The sequence below is a fragment of the Apostichopus japonicus genome, chromosome 1 (genome assembly GCF_037975245.1).
Source record: "Apostichopus japonicus isolate 1M-3 chromosome 1, ASM3797524v1, whole genome shotgun sequence".
Taxonomy (NCBI): Eukaryota; Metazoa; Echinodermata; class Holothuroidea; order Aspidochirotida; family Stichopodidae; genus Apostichopus; species Apostichopus japonicus.
In genome coordinates, this window is record NC_092561.1 from 14022814 (window position 1) to 14040373 (window position 17560).

The 17560-nt window shown below is 38.0% G+C and overlaps 2 protein-coding genes across 2 annotated transcripts in view; both read right to left on the reverse strand.

The window, feature by feature from the left end:
* LOC139968166 (uncharacterized) overlaps positions 1-17560 on the reverse strand; it is a 45317-nt gene that overhangs the window by 27105 nt on the left and 652 nt on the right. The window contains exons 2-3 of the mRNA XM_071972564.1: positions 15100-15206; positions 12998-13122 (exon numbers count right to left, since the gene is read on the reverse strand). Coding sequence (XP_071828665.1) covers positions 12998-13122; positions 15100-15206 — 232 coding nt within the window. The remainder of the gene's footprint in view (positions 1-12997; positions 13123-15099; positions 15207-17560) is intronic.
* Positions 4929-10728, reverse strand: LOC139968412 (uncharacterized). Its single transcript, XM_071972618.1, has 5 exons — positions 10143-10728; positions 9372-9478; positions 7048-7184; positions 6033-6141; positions 4929-5615 (listed from the first exon to the last, which is right to left on the reverse strand). The coding sequence occupies exons 2-5, from the start codon at positions 9472-9474 to the stop codon at positions 5332-5334; spliced, it is 633 nt and encodes a 210-aa protein (XP_071828719.1). The 5' UTR covers positions 9475-9478; positions 10143-10728; the 3' UTR covers positions 4929-5331.

Below are 17560 nucleotides of genomic sequence, written 5' to 3' on the forward strand. Positions count from 1 at the left end.
TGTCAATCTCCAAAGAAAGCCTGACACAAAGTCACTTTAAAATTAAAGAAAAATAATAATAACATCATATTTTACGTTATCAACACTGTTACGAGGGCCCATTGTAGCCTAACGCTAGTTACTGCTAGTGAAGAGCCTAATGTTATATGATAGAAAGTATTTAAAATTGCCTACGTGATAAATCAGTATTTGAGAAATTAGGTCGGGTTACCGTGTCAGAATGTTATAATACACGATTGTTCTGGTACATTCCTTATGATGACGTGAGATTCCACCAAACCCTAAAAACAATATGATCAGGACGTACTGCCTTGAATTCCAGAAAGACTGGGATGAAGGCGTACACTTGTTGTTGTTTGCTGCTAGAGAAGCAGTGCAAGAAACGCTGGGATTTAGCCCATTTGAGCTAGTGTTCGGACATACAGTTCGAGGTCCGTTAAAGCACCTAAAGGAAAAGTGGCTCAGTGAAACATCTAGCACTAATTTGTTGGACTATGTATCAAACTTTAAGCATAGGCTTAATAGGGCAAACGAAATAGCCAGACAAAATTTGGAGCAAGGTCAAGCCAAAATGAAACAATGGTATGACAAAAATGCAAAGAATAGAGTGTTCCAACCAGGAGATAAAGTTTTTCTATTATTTCCAATTCAAGGCCAACCATTACAAGCTAGATATTTTGGCCCATATGAAGTTGAGTCGAAGATGGGTGACGTAGATTATGTTGTCAAGACACCAGGTAGGCGTAAGAGTAGACAATTGTGTCATATTAATATGTTAAAGAAGTACATAGCGAGAAACGATGATAGTGTGCCAAAGCCTATCTGCTCTTCAACGCATGCTGATGTCACCCAAGGTACGGATGTTTAACCTGATGTGACGAGTGACACAAATGCCGGAATTAAAAACAAAGAGTATAGTATAAAACTACAAAACTCTGATGTGCTTGGAAATTTGGAGCAAAAGTTTTCCCACTTATCTGGCACGCAGCAAATTGAAATGACAGAATTGGTAAAATATTATCAGAATATCTTTCCCGACACACCATCGAGGACAAACGCTGGGTTTCATGACATTGATGTTGGTGACACCACGCCCATCAAACAACATCCGTACCGTGTGAATCCATTGAAAATGGAAGATCTCAAGAAAGAGATAAATTATATGTTGGATAATGATATAATAGAGCCAAGTAGTAGTGAATGGAGTTCACCATGTATTCTGATACCGAAACCAGATGGTACGTATAGACTTGTGGCAGATATGAGAGCAATCAATGAAAAATCAAAGACTGACTCATATCCCATACCTAGAATTGATGATTGCATTGACAAAATTGGAAATGCTAAATTTGTGAGTAAATTCGACCTTCTGAAAGGGTACTGGCAAGTTCCGCTCACTGAGCATGCTAAAGAGATCACTGCATTTTGTACGCCATTTGGCTTATATCAATACAAAGTTATGCCTTTCGGATTAAAAAATGCTCCTGCAACATTTCAGAGGATGGTTAACCAAATTGTAATGGAAATAGATGGTTGTGAAGCCTATGTCGATGACTTGATTGTGTACAGTCAAACATGGGAGCAACACATGAGTCAACTTCGACAGTTGTTTCAGAAACTGTCTAAGGCGAAGTTGACTGTTAATTTGACGAAGAGTGAGTTTTGCCATGCCTCAGTGACTTACTTAGGACATGTCGTAGGTCAAGGTCAAGTCAAACCACTGAAGGCCAAAGTGGAGGCAATAGAGCAATATCCAGCGCCTACAAACAGGAAGGCTCTTATGAGATTCTTGGGTATGGTCGGATATTATAGGAAGTTCTGTCCGAACTTCTCGGACATTGCTAGTCCACTAACGGACTTATTGAAGAAGAATGTTACATTCCGTTGGACGGATGAAAATGAACGTGCCTTCCACAAGATTAAATCGATCCTCATGGGTTCACCAATACTAGCCGCACCCAACTTTCATAAGCAATTCAAATTGGCTGTCGATGCTAGTGACATAGGATGTGGCAGTGTTGTATTGCAAGAGGGCGAAGATCAAGTTGACCACCCAATATGCTATTATTCAAAGAAGTTTGATAAGCACCAGAGAAATTATTCAACTATTGAAAAGGAATGTCTTGCACTCTTGTTATCACTGCAACATTTCGATGTATATTTGCATACTACTGTCTACCCTGTGCTTGTGTTCACTGATCATAATCCTCTCACTTTCATACATAGAATGAAGAATAAGAATCAAAGATTAATGAGATGGAGTTTAACTTTACAAGAGTACAATCTTGATGTGAGACACATAAAAGGAAAAGACAATGTGATGGCAGATGCTTTGTCCAGATTCACATAAATTTATTGTATATATGACAAGACAAATATAATGTCACTATGCATGTGTATAAAGAACACTCAGAATTATTTATTATGCATAACTTAAAAGTTGTTTGATGAATGTTTAACGAAAATTTGTTCAAGTGTAACAAAGTTCATATTTTATGATATAGTATGTGATAAGATATAACAGAATGTAAGAGATAAGAAAGTTTTCATTACATTCAAACTTTCCTTTAAGGGGGAGGGTGTTACGAGGGCCCATTGTAGCCTAACGCTAGTTACTGCTAGTGAGGAACCTAATGTTATATGATAGAAAGTATTTAAAATTGCCTACGTGATAAATCAGTATTTGAGAAATTAGGTCGGGTTACCGTGTCAGAATGTTATAATACACGATTGTTCTGGTACATTCCTTATGATGACGCGCTGGTCTCGGGTTGACGTCGGTTTACGTGAGATCGCGTGTAAGGTGTGCAATCATTTTTGTGGATTCTCTGGAATGTTCGCGAGGTGTGCGAAGGACTTCCGCGAAACGTAGAGACCGGGTCGCATTGTTACTCAGGTGTATCGAGAAAGCTCTGGAGGATTCTTGACATCGCGAATCGTATAAAAACCCGCCCAGATCGGAAAGTTTCTCAGTTTCTGTACGAATACAAGCGACGACACTTATTATACCATTCTACTATATATCGTCAGTGGTCAACTACCAGTAGTTTCAGAAGGATTGAGATATCGATACCAAGATTGATTCTACACTTCCATTCAGAAGTTTGAAGAGGACTTTGCTGTGAAAGTACAGTTTTCCAGTGTTTATTTCGGAGAAGGTGAAGAATATCTGTCTCCGTTGAGGAAGTTCGTTAAGCCAGGAGTTAGTGGCTATAAAGCTGATTTTGGACTGACTCTGGTAATATTTAGTCGGCGAGAAGTTCGACTTGTGCTTCACTCTATTGTGGCTGGAAGTCCGTCTACTATTTTGGAGCATCGCCGGAAAGAAGGTGACTGCTGTTTCTGGGATCGCGAGAAACTTCGTCGAGGACCAGTGAACTTCGCGGTACAACGGACCGAGAATTGTCGTCATCAAGGTCGTGGCCGCTGAGGGATATGGCCGTTGGAAGAGACCAGCGTGTTTTAAAGTGTATCCTATCTTGTTAAGTTTGTGAGTAATTTTCTATATATTTGTAATTACCACTTGTTGTTGTTGGTTCGAAATCCATTGTTCAATATAGTTTACGTTCTCATTTAAAATCTCTAGACTTGTCAATTTGTCTGTGTTCCTTACGGAAACGAACCCAGGCTTGTGTCTCGTTAAAAATTAATTATCGAGACCTCTCGCATTCCAACGTAACAACACCTAGACGTCCTGATTACCTCGCAGTAAGTTATAGAAAATTAATATATGATCAAATGTTTCATCTCAATTCGACGTCTTGATAATTTGTAGACGTTACTTCGTTTAATTAAATTCAACCATGTTTTTGTTGTTGTAATGTACTTAAGCAAGTCGTGCAATACAGCAATGCATACAGCGCTAGATGTTACACGGAGCTATTAACCTATCATCAATACTATGAGGAATGTAAAAATAAGGCTTTTCCTATCGCTGATTTAGTCTATTTTGGTTAAAGTGTTGGTGCCTACAGATATTGTGATAATACCGTCCACATAGGTTAAATGGGTTAAATTTAAACAGGGCTTTTGTGACACCATATTGCCACCTAGATGTTCTGGTAACCTTGAAGTAAATTATAAGATGAAAGTTTGATCAAATTTTTCCATCTCAATGCTTTTTGATCATTTGTAGTTGTTACTTTTATTAAAATTCAACCACGTTTATGTTGTTGTAATATCGATACTTTAGCAAGTCGTGAAATATAGTAATGCATATAACACTGGTACTAACACGGAACTATTAGCCTACATGGTTATTATCGGTTCTATGGAGAATGCAAAAGAATACAATTAATAACAAGGCTTTTAATATTGCTGCTTAATTAATTTTATGTTGAATTGTTGGTGCCTTCATACATTGTGATAGTTATTGGAATAGATTCCGTCAAAGATGCAATGAGTTTCATATCACCTTCAAAAACTACAAAATAATACGGTCCACAAAAGTTTGATGACATGGCATTTAAGTCAATGATGGAAATTACATGAGTTAAACTTAGACAGGAATTTTATGACATCGTATTTCCGATTTTGTCATGTGGTAGTAAAGTAATAATCAGACAATATCTGTACCATTTTAATATGAAAATATCAAAATTCGAAGAAATATACCGGTTTTGACGACATACGAGTAGCCTACATACGTATTTACAGATTTTCACGTTGTCTGATGTGCAAAAATTGGTTAAATTTGCCTTTGTTTTAGTCTATTAGTCAACTAGTGACCTAAGCCCTCTCCACCATCCCATCGTTTGTGTGTTAAAAATAGCCCTGGCTTGAATTGACAAAAAACATATCATATTAAAATTAAAAGCGTTGACAGATAGATAGTCGAGTTTATAAGATAAAACTTTCTTAAGATCAACTCAACTCATTAACGAATGTAAAGTAGTTCCTTCTTCTCCTCATCCTCCCGTTACCCCCCCCCCCCCCCTGGCCCTCCTCATGGCTACCATCATTATAGGAACTAAAAAGTTCGTTGAATTTAACTATACAATCTTTTTGACGTTTGATAGTGGATTTAAAGTCCATTGTGACATCATGATCATAAGCTCTGCTGTTGCCAGATACATTCATAAATTTACATTCATAATATTCGTGGTACCAAACAGTATAGGATGTGGGTTTCAACCTAAGGATACAAAAATACTGGAACAATTTTATCAAGCAATGAATAGAGCCTCTTTATAGCATGAACGTTTGGTAGCACATCGATTTGGCGGACCAAATAATAGTAAAGTTATATTTTCTACATGCCTTTCATTTTAATAGTTAAGAAAACGTCCCTGTTGGGAAGGAGAGGGGTGTTTCCGAACACATTGAAAAAATCTACACTTCCATTACTTGAAGAGAATGTAAAGAATCCTCGCTAGGCACTGCACTTGACAATTTGTCATGGACCAGCGAGCTAATGTCGACTTTACCAATAACAGGCTTGTGAGTTATGTTACATTGATGTGTTTTAACGCTTAATATAAATTTGTCTGTGGGTTCCACGGTGAAAGTATATATGATCTCTCCAAAAGACGGATTTTTAGTGAGCGTTATCTTTGGTGTTTTTCTCTTCTTTGAAGTGACATCATTTCTGATCCTCTTTATCTGAACGTACACCCCTGTGCAAAGAAAAAGACTTTTTCAAGTTGAGTTAAACCTGGATGAGCGGAGATTATCCAGATATAGTGGATATTTGTTATATTTTTCTGGATTATCGGAGATTTTGGAGATATGTTGTTTTTAATGTTGGAGTATCAGTGATTATCCAGATATGTTTCTTTGTTAACTGAGAAGTGTCACGTGCTAATAACACTATATGACTTCACTTAATGACGATATGGCAGACACCTGACACGACTTGTATATTATGATATCTCCGAAACTAATCATCTCGATAGCTTAATGAGTGACGGTTGGCACTAATCAATATATATATATATATATATATATATATATATATCTATATATAAAATAAAATGGTAGTTTTGAGTATGATTCCCGCAATATTATATATAAGTTAGGAAACAAAGACTTACTGGTCCTTTCCTTTGTCACTGTCATATGTTTCAGATTCAGTTCCTTTATCTCCAATGTTGTCTTTTCTCCATCACTACTTACATTCATTGTAAAGACCATGGAAGGAACCTGTGAACAACGTTTTAGTTATCAGGTATAGAAAAACATTCAAAGAGAATATATGTTTTCATCTACTACGGATTGAAAACAAAAAATATGTAAAGAAGTTTCTACTCCTTAACTATAGTATATAAGCTGTACATAATGTACATTATCATAGATGAAATTAACATAATCAAGTTATTAAAAATTTGTTTGTTGTGCTTTTCTCAGTAGCATCTGTCTTTGATGTCTTGTTTGTCTTGTGAATATTCAGGTAGCTTTCTTGTGTGCGCAATTGACATTTGACCTGACGTGCAATGTATGCACTAGGTGCTAGAATTACATGATTTCCATTATTGGTATCAATAATGGAATCAGCAAGCAATGGGTTTGTTTCCCGAGTAGGGTCAACCCGGAAGGCCGTTATTATAAGCATGCAAGGCGCTCAACAGTCTACGTATGGATATGCCGAATGGCTTTGTAACTTACACTTCACTTCTTGTGAATGTACACACAACAGATATAGGATATAAATTTTAAAAAAACCACTTGGTATGTCCAACCTGTGCATTGCCACGTGTCATCAGGCTTTCCAGTTTCGAACCAACGATCTGGTACATGTTGTATGCAAAATTTTCCATGTTTAATATATTAAAAGGTTTTTTAATCCTAAATTACTAAATTAAGGTTACAACAAATTTACAAAATGCGAACGCGCCTAAAATATTTTATTTTTATGATTATTATGCATTTCAGACAACAATATACAGTTACTCTTTCTGAGAGTATTAAAGAATAAATTAAGTACATGAATTTCAACCAATGTCATATTTGATAATTTCGCATCTTTCTTATTTTTAATTATGGACGACTGCTCATTTTCTTACATAAACTTCACAATTTACGATATTAAGCAAAGCAAATAAAACTTACCTCTTGGAGACTGACAACTCTGTCAAAGACTGTAATATCATTCAAGTGACATCTGTATTGTCCTAAAACAACTTGTTTCTCATTGTTATTCATTCCAACAACATACAGTATTAGTTCCTTCGATTTAAAATTGTTATCTAGAACGGGTTAGAAAAGAGAAGAGAGGGGCGATGATCAATTGATAAATTTCCGACAGTCAAGCTGCAGCAAACGCATTCTTTAATATTCCAGTGCTGTGGCCGAGTGGATAAAGGCGGTGGCATTTGAAGCAATGATGCTTAGCAATCGGGAGGGTCCGGGTTCGATACCCGGCAGGTTAATAGTAAGGTGGGTTTTTCATCTGAGGGTAATATACAAATTTCCCATCTGATATGAGTTCCAAAGTTGAAAAGATTCCAATTTTGAGTTAAGTCTTATTATTACTATATTATTATTATGATCGTAATGATGATGATGATGATGATGATGATGATGATGATGATGATGATGATGATGATGATGATGATGATGATGATGATGATGATGATGATGATGATGATGATGATGATGATGGTGGTGGTGGTGGTGGTGGTGATGATGATGATGATGATGATGATGATGATGATGATGATGATGATGATGATGATGATGATGATGATGATGATGATGATGATGGTGGTGGTGGTGGTGGTGGTGATGATGATGATGATGATGATGATGATGATGATGATGATGATGATGATCATGATGATCATGATGATCATGATGATCATGATGATGATCTCCTCACTTCAGTTAGACTCCAACGAGCCGTCTTTGAAAAACCCATCATCGCCTACAGACGACCCCGCAACCTACGAGACCTTATTGTGCGTGCTGCTGTTCCACCTCTAACTTCTAACCCTACACCCATTCAGCATGGTACTTTCAAATGTGATCGTACTTCGAGATGCATCGTCTGCAGCCACCACATTGTTGAATCCAATTCCATCACCAGCCACAGCATGCAACTCAAACACAAGGGTCACATCACTTGCACAACCACGAAAGTCATATATCTGATCTCTTGTAGAGTTTGCGGCATCCAGTATGTTGGCGAAACCAAAACCACCCTCAAGAAGCGATTCTATGGTCACAGATCTACAGTCAACACCATGAAGACTGAGACCCCAGTTGGAGAACACTTCAACCTTCCCAACCATACCATTAACGACATGTCCCTACAGGGGACTGAATCCTTTGGTAGCCGTCCTGACCTAGTACGAATCAGCAGAGAGAGGCTGTGGATGCAACCCCTTCGCACCATTCAACCTCATGGGCTCAACATTCAGGAAGGACATGACTAACTTTTCTTCTGTCCCCCCTCCTTCCCCCTTGTCCCCCCTCCCCATTCACTCCTCTTCTCATATCTCTCTTCCACCCTTTTTTCTCCACACCTTTCTGTCTTTGTCCTTCTCCAGTTTATTCCCTAACCCCATCCCTTAATCCTCTCTTTGTCCCTCCACTGTTTATCTCCTACCTCTCCTCATCCCCTGTTGGTTTCTTTCTTTCTTCTCTCCATCCCTTGTCTACTAATCCCCTTACATCTATCTCTTGTGTTCACCATGCTCATTAACCTGTCTGTATTCTGTGCGTGGTTTTGTCCCTTCTGTTACTGTTACTTGTCATTTAGCCTTTGAAGAAGATCCTGCTAGGATCGAAACGTCAGGCCAACCTACTTTTACACAAGGAATTAATTCAGTAGAGGGAAATTTCTCCAAATGTAGGTTAATAGAGTAAAAACAATAGTCTTAGAACTAACTTGGCATAAAATCATTGTTTGGTAGTGGTGAAATTCACTGCTCAAAAAGATCCTTCATTGTGGATACTTTAAAAATTGAATTTTCACATTTTGGAATGAAGAGTGCATGTAGAATGAAGATTTAGAAGGACAAGGCAACTTTTTTGTTCTTGGATTTTCATTGAAACAGTTGAGGCATCATGCCTATTTTCAGCATTCAAACGGGTACCAAGGTACTTGTATCTAAAGTGTGAGAAAATGTACAGACATGAAAGAACATAGAAACAATTCATGAGATCGTTCGTACGACAGAACGTCTATCATTATGGTGTCCACAACTGCTTAAATAGCTGGAGGTCATTTTTTCTGGGTGGTCATGGGGGGAGGGGGCAGGGGGAGGGACTATAGCCAGACGAATTGGAGCCCTGTTCCCCGTCGGTTACCAGTCCTGCAGTATAAAATATAGAAAATACTGTAGAGAATAAACATAGATGAAAACCATTTTTAATTTTGAAAATTAAGAATATCGATCAGATAAAGTTTGAGCTAATTTAGGAATACTAACCGTTCAATTGAACCGTTTCATTCCATTTTGTATCTCTCTGTGCTGACGTTTGCCCTCTTGCTTTGCCTTCCTTCATCCCGGCTACGACCATGTAAGTTTTCATACTTCTATAAAGTTATCAAATATATAATTCTAGTTACGGTTTGCATTTAATGGTACGTTTTTAATGAGCATGATAAAAATAAAATGTTCTACTTTAACTCTCTTTCAGTTAAAATATTATAGAAGATATTTACTACCCAACCACACTCACACTAAACTGCTTATATTTCGTTAACCCAAGTTATGTCGCTAATATGCATCGGTAAAAAAAAACTGTCCAGTTAAATGATTTTAAAACAGATTTTTTGCAGATATTTTGAACTTGTTTGACATGTAACGTTTATTGTAACATTTGTTAAAATGCTCTAATTTCGTTGATGAGGGAAATTAATTCATAATAGTTTGTGATGCATATCTATAGGACTATACAGCCGATACTCATAGCTGGTACAGCAACTACTGTTCATGTCCCACAAGTTCCACAACCGTGCATCAATAATTACTACTTTGTGTTCGTAACACGGTAACATTTGTTACAAGTGACACTGTCACAACTGCAAAGCTGTTAACTTGTTCCCATGTAAGACAAAGAACTGCGTGACTGGACAAGGATTCTATGAAGATGAGAATGCCTACGAGGTGAACGAAAGTAGCTATGGTACCGCTTGATTCCAGTTTACACCTCTCTTTAAATTACGCCAATTATAATCGAGAATAATCGCTTTGTACCTTTTCAAGTTTTTCGCCGAGACTATTTCGACATCGACGCCTCTAAGATTTGGACGAACGGAAAAAACCAGCTGTCCATAACTGGCTCTACCAAGAATACCCTAAATGAATTTTAAAAAAAAATGTAATACTGTCATAAACGAGTATTATATGTTTTAAATTACACTGAAACATCTTAACGGTTAGTTTTCTTGCAGTAAATTTCTATTTTCTATTCGTACTGTGTAAGTCTTTTATCTTACGACCTATTTTGTGCCACAACTAGTACGATGTTTTTACGAGGGTTCATTTTCTTACTGAACATTAAAGACAAATTATGTCTAACATTGATAGGGTCTAGGGGAGAAGAAGAAGAAGACGGAGTCAGGGCATCAGCGGTTGCAGCTGAAACACATTCCGCAATCAAAGTAGATAAAATAATAAAGAAAGAAATGAAGCATCGATATTATACCTCGTCAAATGACGCCGAATAAAGTGTCTCTTGATCTATATTTATGTCAGCAAACTTGAATCTAACGACGCCAATGTCTTGTTGTGAACCGTTTCCCCTTCTTAATGTAAGGATGACAGAAGTTGATTTTATTTTATTTGTAGACACTATATAAGAAAAATAAAAGTCAAAAGTGGTGGAAGAAATACGATAAAATCATGTTTATGGGTGTGTATGGATGGATGGATAGATGGATGGGTGGGTGGATTGATAGATGGACGGATTGATGGACGGGTCAAAGGATGAGTGGATAGATGAATGAATGAATGGATGAATAAATGAATGAATGCATGGATGGATATATGGATTGATGGACGGATCATAAAATGGGTGGATGAATGAATGAATGAATGAATGGATGGATGGATGGATGGATGGATGGAGGGAGTGATGGAAGTATGGAAGGATGGATGGATTGATTAAAGGACGGATTATAACATGGGTGGATGGATGAATGAATGAATTGATGGATGGATGGATGGATGGATGGATTGATGGACGGATCATAACATGGGTGGATGGATGAATGAATGAATGAATGAATGGATGGATGGATGGATGGATGGATGGATGGATGGATGGATGGATGGATGGATGGATGGATGGATGGATGGATGGATGGATGGATGGATGGATGGATGGATGGATGGATGGATGGATGGATGGATGGATGGATGGATGGATGGATGGATGGATGGATGGATGGATGGATGGATGGATGGATGGATGGAGGGAGGGATGGAAGGATGGATGGATGGATGGATGGATTGATGGACGGATCATAACATGGGTGGATGTATGAATAAATGAATGGATGAATGGAGGGAGGGAGGGAGGGAGGGAGGGAGGGAGGGAGGGAGGGAGGGAGGGAGGGAGGGAGGGAGGGAGGGAGGGAGGGAGGGGAGGGAGGGAGGGAGGGAGGGAGGGAGGGAGGGAGGGAGGGAGGGAGGGAGGGAGGGAGGGAGGGAGGGAGGGAGGGAGGGAGGGAGGGAGGGAGGGAGGGAGGGAGGGAGGGAGGGAGGGAGGGAGGGAGGGAGGGAGGGAGGGAGGGAGGGAGGGAGGGAGGGAGGGAGGGAGGGAGGGAGGGAGGGAGGGAGGGAGGGAGGGAGGGAGGGAGGGAGGGAGGGAGGGAGGGAGGGAGGGAGGGAGGGAGGGAGGGAGGGAGGGAGGGAGGGAGGGAGGGAGGGAGGGAGGGAGGGAGGGAGGGAGGGAGGGAGGGAGGGAGGGAGGGAGGGAGGGAGGGAGGGAGGGAGGGAGGGAGGGAGGGAGGGAGGGAGGGAGGGAGGGAGGGAGGGAGGGAGGGAGGGAGGGAGGGAGGGAGGGACGAAAAAAAAAACGAAGGGTATGTCTTGATGAGAGTGATTACTGGTTTCAAGCAATTTGTTTACCTCTTCTGAACCAGATTGTATTTCTGTATCATATATTGCTTGGGTTTGGTACATGCAATCCTTAAAACTGAAAATAAACACGGCCTCATGACTACCTTATTAAATCCTGATAGTGATGACATGGGAATATGACATGGTATTGTTGCGGAAGTAATATGCATGAAAATGTTGTCACAAATTTGGCCAGTAGATTATCAGAAGATTATGGAACATAATCTTTACAAATAATTGATAAATGGGCTTTTGTTCAGTTGAGACTGATCAATATTTACCAATATAGAATGGAGCGGAGAAATAACCTATGACTCATTATTGACATATTAGGAGTACTGTTTTAGAAAGTATATGGAAATTTCCGTTCCACCTGGGACCTTCATCGGCAATAGTTGGCAGTCGAATGAAAATTACAAATTTAACACAATGAAAGTATCTATCTATATAAACAAAAGTCAATATATATATATATATATATATATATATATATATATATATATATATATATATATATATATATATATATATATATATATATATATATATATATATATATATGACTGTTGTTTTCATTTCCTTGGCTCTTATTCTCATAATTTGACAATGTATAATTGTTTTGTAAGATAATCGATGCCAGAAGTGGACTCCAGCCGTGTATTTTGCAATAGTCTATTTTAGTAATATCCGCCGATTGGTAAAGTGAAATTTTCTGAGCAAATTTATTTTTGCCAAACAAATGAGGGAAACGTTTGCCCAGTAGTTTAGGAACAGCATGCGATAAACCACTTTAAGCAAAGCAATGCCCAACAAATGTTCATTTGCTGTTTCCCAGCAGCACTAAAATGTGCAATGTAGGGCAATTTTCACTCATCTGTTCTAAGAATTGTGGGCAGTGGATGAATGGATCAATAGATGGGTCGATGATATAATGGTATATCATTACGTGTAAACAATACTTGAAAAAACGAAGTTTTTTTCCTTACAATTTCCATAAAACGGTTCTTGCCAAGTCACAACATCTTCTCGGGCTGATTTTACCTTCGTCTCAAAAGACCACTTGACAAAACTTCCTCTAATATTGAATTGGACCAATAAAGGACAACCAAAACTAAAGAGTGGATACAAATTGCAAGACATTAGTTGAAACATGTGTTATTTTCGACAAACCCAAAAGAGACAGCCACAAATTTTCCATGAATGTATTAAGTGACCATATTTTAATAATTTGCACAATGCGTAGACCTAAAAAGGGTCTCCATTAGCAAAATCAACACTTTATATTTATACATATTTCTGCTTGATTGGTGGTAATGTGTTGCATTGCCTACTGTGACATACTTTGGTAGCATATCGATCTATTCATAAGACTGTTACTGCTATACTCATAAGACTATATAGCAAGTAGTGACGTACTTTGTTTGCTCTCATAGAATGCTGTGACTTACTATGGTAACCTATAGACCTACTCATACGACTGTTATAGCTATACTCATAAGACTACATAGCAAGTAGTGACGTACTTTGTTTGCTCTCATAGAACACTGTGACTTACCATGTTCACCTATAGACCATACTCATACGACTGTTACAGATATACTCATAAGAATATGTAGCAAATGGTAACCTACTTTGTATCCTCTCATTGACTACCGTGACTTACTATGGTAACCTATGACCATACTCATGCGACTGTTACAGCTAAAATCGTAAGACTATATTCCGAGGAGTAACGTATTTTGTGTGCTCTCATAGACTACTGTGACTTACTATGGTAACCTATAGACCTTCTCATACGACTGTTTTAGATATACTCAACAGACTATATAGCAAGTAGTAACGTCATCTGGGTGCTCTCAAAGAATACTTTAACTTACTATGGTAACCTATAGACCTACCAATTCGAATGTTATAGATATACAAAAAAGACTATGGTACGGTACGTTACTACTTAATATATGGTCTTATAAATATGGCTGTAACAGTCTTATGAGCATGGTCATAGGTTACCATAGTAAGTCACAGTAGTCTATGAGAGCACACAAAATACGTTACCCCTCGGTATATAGTCTTATGAGTATATCTATAACAATCGTATGAGTAAGTCTATAGGTCACTACAGTAAATCCGTTACTACTTGGAATATAGTCGTACGAGTCACAGCCATACTCGTAAGACTATATATTAAGTAGTAACGTACTTTGTTTGCTCTCATAGACTAATGTGACTTACTATGGTAACCTATAGACCTACTCATACGACTGTTACAGCTATACTCGTAAGACTATATAGCAAATAGTAACGTATTTTGTATGCTCTCATTGACTACTGCGAGAAGTTGCGTTCAATCATATCACCCTGTTATACGTCACCAGCACAATCCATGACAGCTGTTTCGATATTCTTTACTGTAGCCATGCCAGTACTTTTCTTTTGCATACAAAGATAGTAGCTACAAGCCAACTTAAATCCTCGTAGAATATATGTCATGCAGTACTCGCGGTTAGCCTGCGATCTTTCAAAAGAAGTTTTAACGACACTGTTGTTCGGTACTTAAATAGGTTATTTGATATTGGTGTCCAGTTGTTTAATTACACACAAAAAAGACATCTCAAAATGTAGACTTATATATGTTAAAGATACAAACCCATGCTTATCGGACAAGGGCTCCGAACCAGAGAGTACGGGGACAAAGAGTGGCCCTCCATACGTTGAGTATTGGCTATCGTTAGGCTATTGACCACTTTCCCGTTAACCTAATCTGAGATATTGTGAACACTTAAATAAAACTTCACTTGTTGCGCTGAGAAGGGACTAAGGCGTGTCTGAAATATAAAACTACGCAATTTACAAGTTGGGGCCCTAAATCTGTGCTCTACTTAAGTCATCTCAGTTGCGTACTGTGTCAAATGTTAAAAATCAACTATATGTATTGATAATCAATGAGTTTCTATTAACGGTATGTGCATTGTACGTATACTGAGTTTTTGCTTTTGCTTTCTTTTTTTATATCAGCGATAATTCAGACCGAAATGACCTCTTTTGCAAAACGTTATATCATAATTTACTTCAAATGTATTTGTCTTACTATTCTTCCGGAAGACCGTTTATTTTGATCATGTCGAATGTCGTCGACTTCGCCTTGCTGTCGCACAGAGCAACGAATGATACCGTGGTCGGGTCAGCATCATTTCCCTGCACAGTTTGGAAAGAGAATTTAAATAGAAAACAAGTAAGCTCTCCTGCCTGGAATTGATGGGGGTTTTATTGATTGATATATATGTAGATTTTCCAACTCATTACGAAATCAATTATATATACGTATATATATATATATATATATATATATATATATATATATATCTGTACATAAAGCGCCCTTTTGCATGCAAATTGATTGTGATCAGCACGCGTATTGATGGATTGCATTATGCATGTGATCAATATTTTCTGCATACAATAAAACCCAATACTCGACATATTATTGACGTACATAGAGTGACTTGTTTGTTCTTGTTTTGTTTTGTTTTTGGCACAGGAGCAGTCCTAGCATGTTTCTACAGATGGGATGAGATTTTGTTAAATACTTTTATTAAAACGTACAGTAAAGATACAAGCTGTTTCATCAGAATAGTTCTCGAAATCCACCATGGTATATTATCGAAGCCAGCATAAATTCCACGTTTAATAAGTCCAAATTGTTTTCTAACTTCATCCTCGTCTATTTTAGAATAATACCACCGGATTGATCTGGTAAACGTAGACTTATGTCTTTAATTACTGCATTATTCCACAGTTCAAAATGGAGAAGACTCACAACAACCTAAATCTTTAGTTATGTTGCTTTCAATAGAATAAATACTATAGCCCTGTTGTCGGGTTCCAAATTTGAAAGACTAAGACATACTTTAGGACAACTGACTGCCTATTCCTTTGATATATAAGTAGTCAATACTTCACCATTTATCATAACTTTCTCGATTCTGATGAAACATGTAATAATTGTCAAGTATTATTGCTTCATCTATAACTGTGTACTGCGGTGTCTCGTGGTTCCATTCATTGGCGTCTTTCTTAATTTTTGTCTCCTGATTTGCTATGAAGCACTTATTTGTCATATTAGATATGGTCTAATCTAAATGTGTAAATTTCCCTTGGAGAATGTTTATATTTTATGACAATCTACAGGAAAAGCTTAAATGTGTCTTGTTGTATTGTGGGTAAATGCCGTGCACCTACATACCTCTACGTCGACGAACAATGCACAGTTCTTTTAGTGTGTGGCCATAACAAAACATCGTTCATATGAGAACAGATCCTGTGCAATAACGTTGGTTCGTATTGTAGCTTGTGGTTAGCCATAATGGAAATGTATGTTACTTCATAAACGTACACACATACGCTAGTGTCTAGGCTGTAGCTTAAGCGTATACTTAAGCACTTCGCTAGAAGGTAGAACGTTGATAAATACCCAAAAATCCACATCAGGTATATACGCAAATTTTCATTGACTTAAAAATGCGACATCACTAAACTATACTAAATGTCACATCTTCATGCATACTAACTTCGTAATACAACAGTCTGTCATCCGAGTCTCTACAACTACAGGTCGTCATAATGATAACACACGTTTTTCATTCCTGACGGTTCGTTGACAAACTGGATAACATGTCTTTTGGGTGAAAACTGTCCACTGATTGTTTCTTACCATATAAAGGTGTCGTACCTCAATTAATTGTTCAATTTACTTACACACTTTATTCGCTATACTTTCCAAGAATGATAGAGCTTAGATAGAAGTTTTTCAACTGACATGTACTACCTATTATATGATAATAATAATAATACTAATAATAATAATAATAATAATAATAATAATAATAATAATACACAGTTCTTATAAGGCGCAAATATACACTAAAGTCTCTATGCGCTGTGTACAACTTAGGCTTGGTCATTGGTAACTTGTAACGGCTACACACCAAAGTGTGCGTAACTCAATCAATCTCTCCTGGGGCACCACAGTACACCACTACCACGTGTCCCCCGGGGGACTTCCAATAGGGTACAGCCACAAACCGGCGAACGCAACGATATTTACAAGTTACCTCGCAAGTCCCCATTTATACACCTGTTTGAAGAGAGGCAATGGAGATAAAGTGCCTTGCCCAAGGACACAACGCAATGATCTGGCCAGGGCTCGAATCTGCAATCCTTTTATCACCAGTCCACTGCCTTAACCACTTGACCACAACGCCCCCCTCTATCATAGCTTATGCATGTCATGTCCACTATAGGCCTATATTAGCTGATGCATGCCATATCCACTATATGATAGCTGAAGTATGTCCTATATACTATATGATAACTGATGCATGTCATATCCACTATATGGTAGCTGATGCATGTCCTATATACTAAATGATAACTGATGAATGTCATATCCACTATATGATAGCTGATGCATGTCCTATATACTATATGATAACTGATGAATGTCATATCCACTATATGATAGCTGATGCATGTCCTATATACTATATGAT

Coding starts and splice junctions, on each gene's coding strand:
- LOC139968412 (XM_071972618.1), bottom strand. CDS start 9,474: ATGAAAACTTACATGGTCGTAGCCGGGATGAAGGAAGGCAAAGCAAGA. Junction 7,185..9,371: donor TGAAACGGTTCAATTGAACG/GTTAGTATTCCT, acceptor AACCCGTTCTAG/ATAACAATTTTAAATCGAAG. Junction 6,142..7,047: donor GAGTTGTCAGTCTCCAAGAG/GTAAGTTTTATT, acceptor CGTTGTTCACAG/GTTCCTTCCATGGTCTTTAC.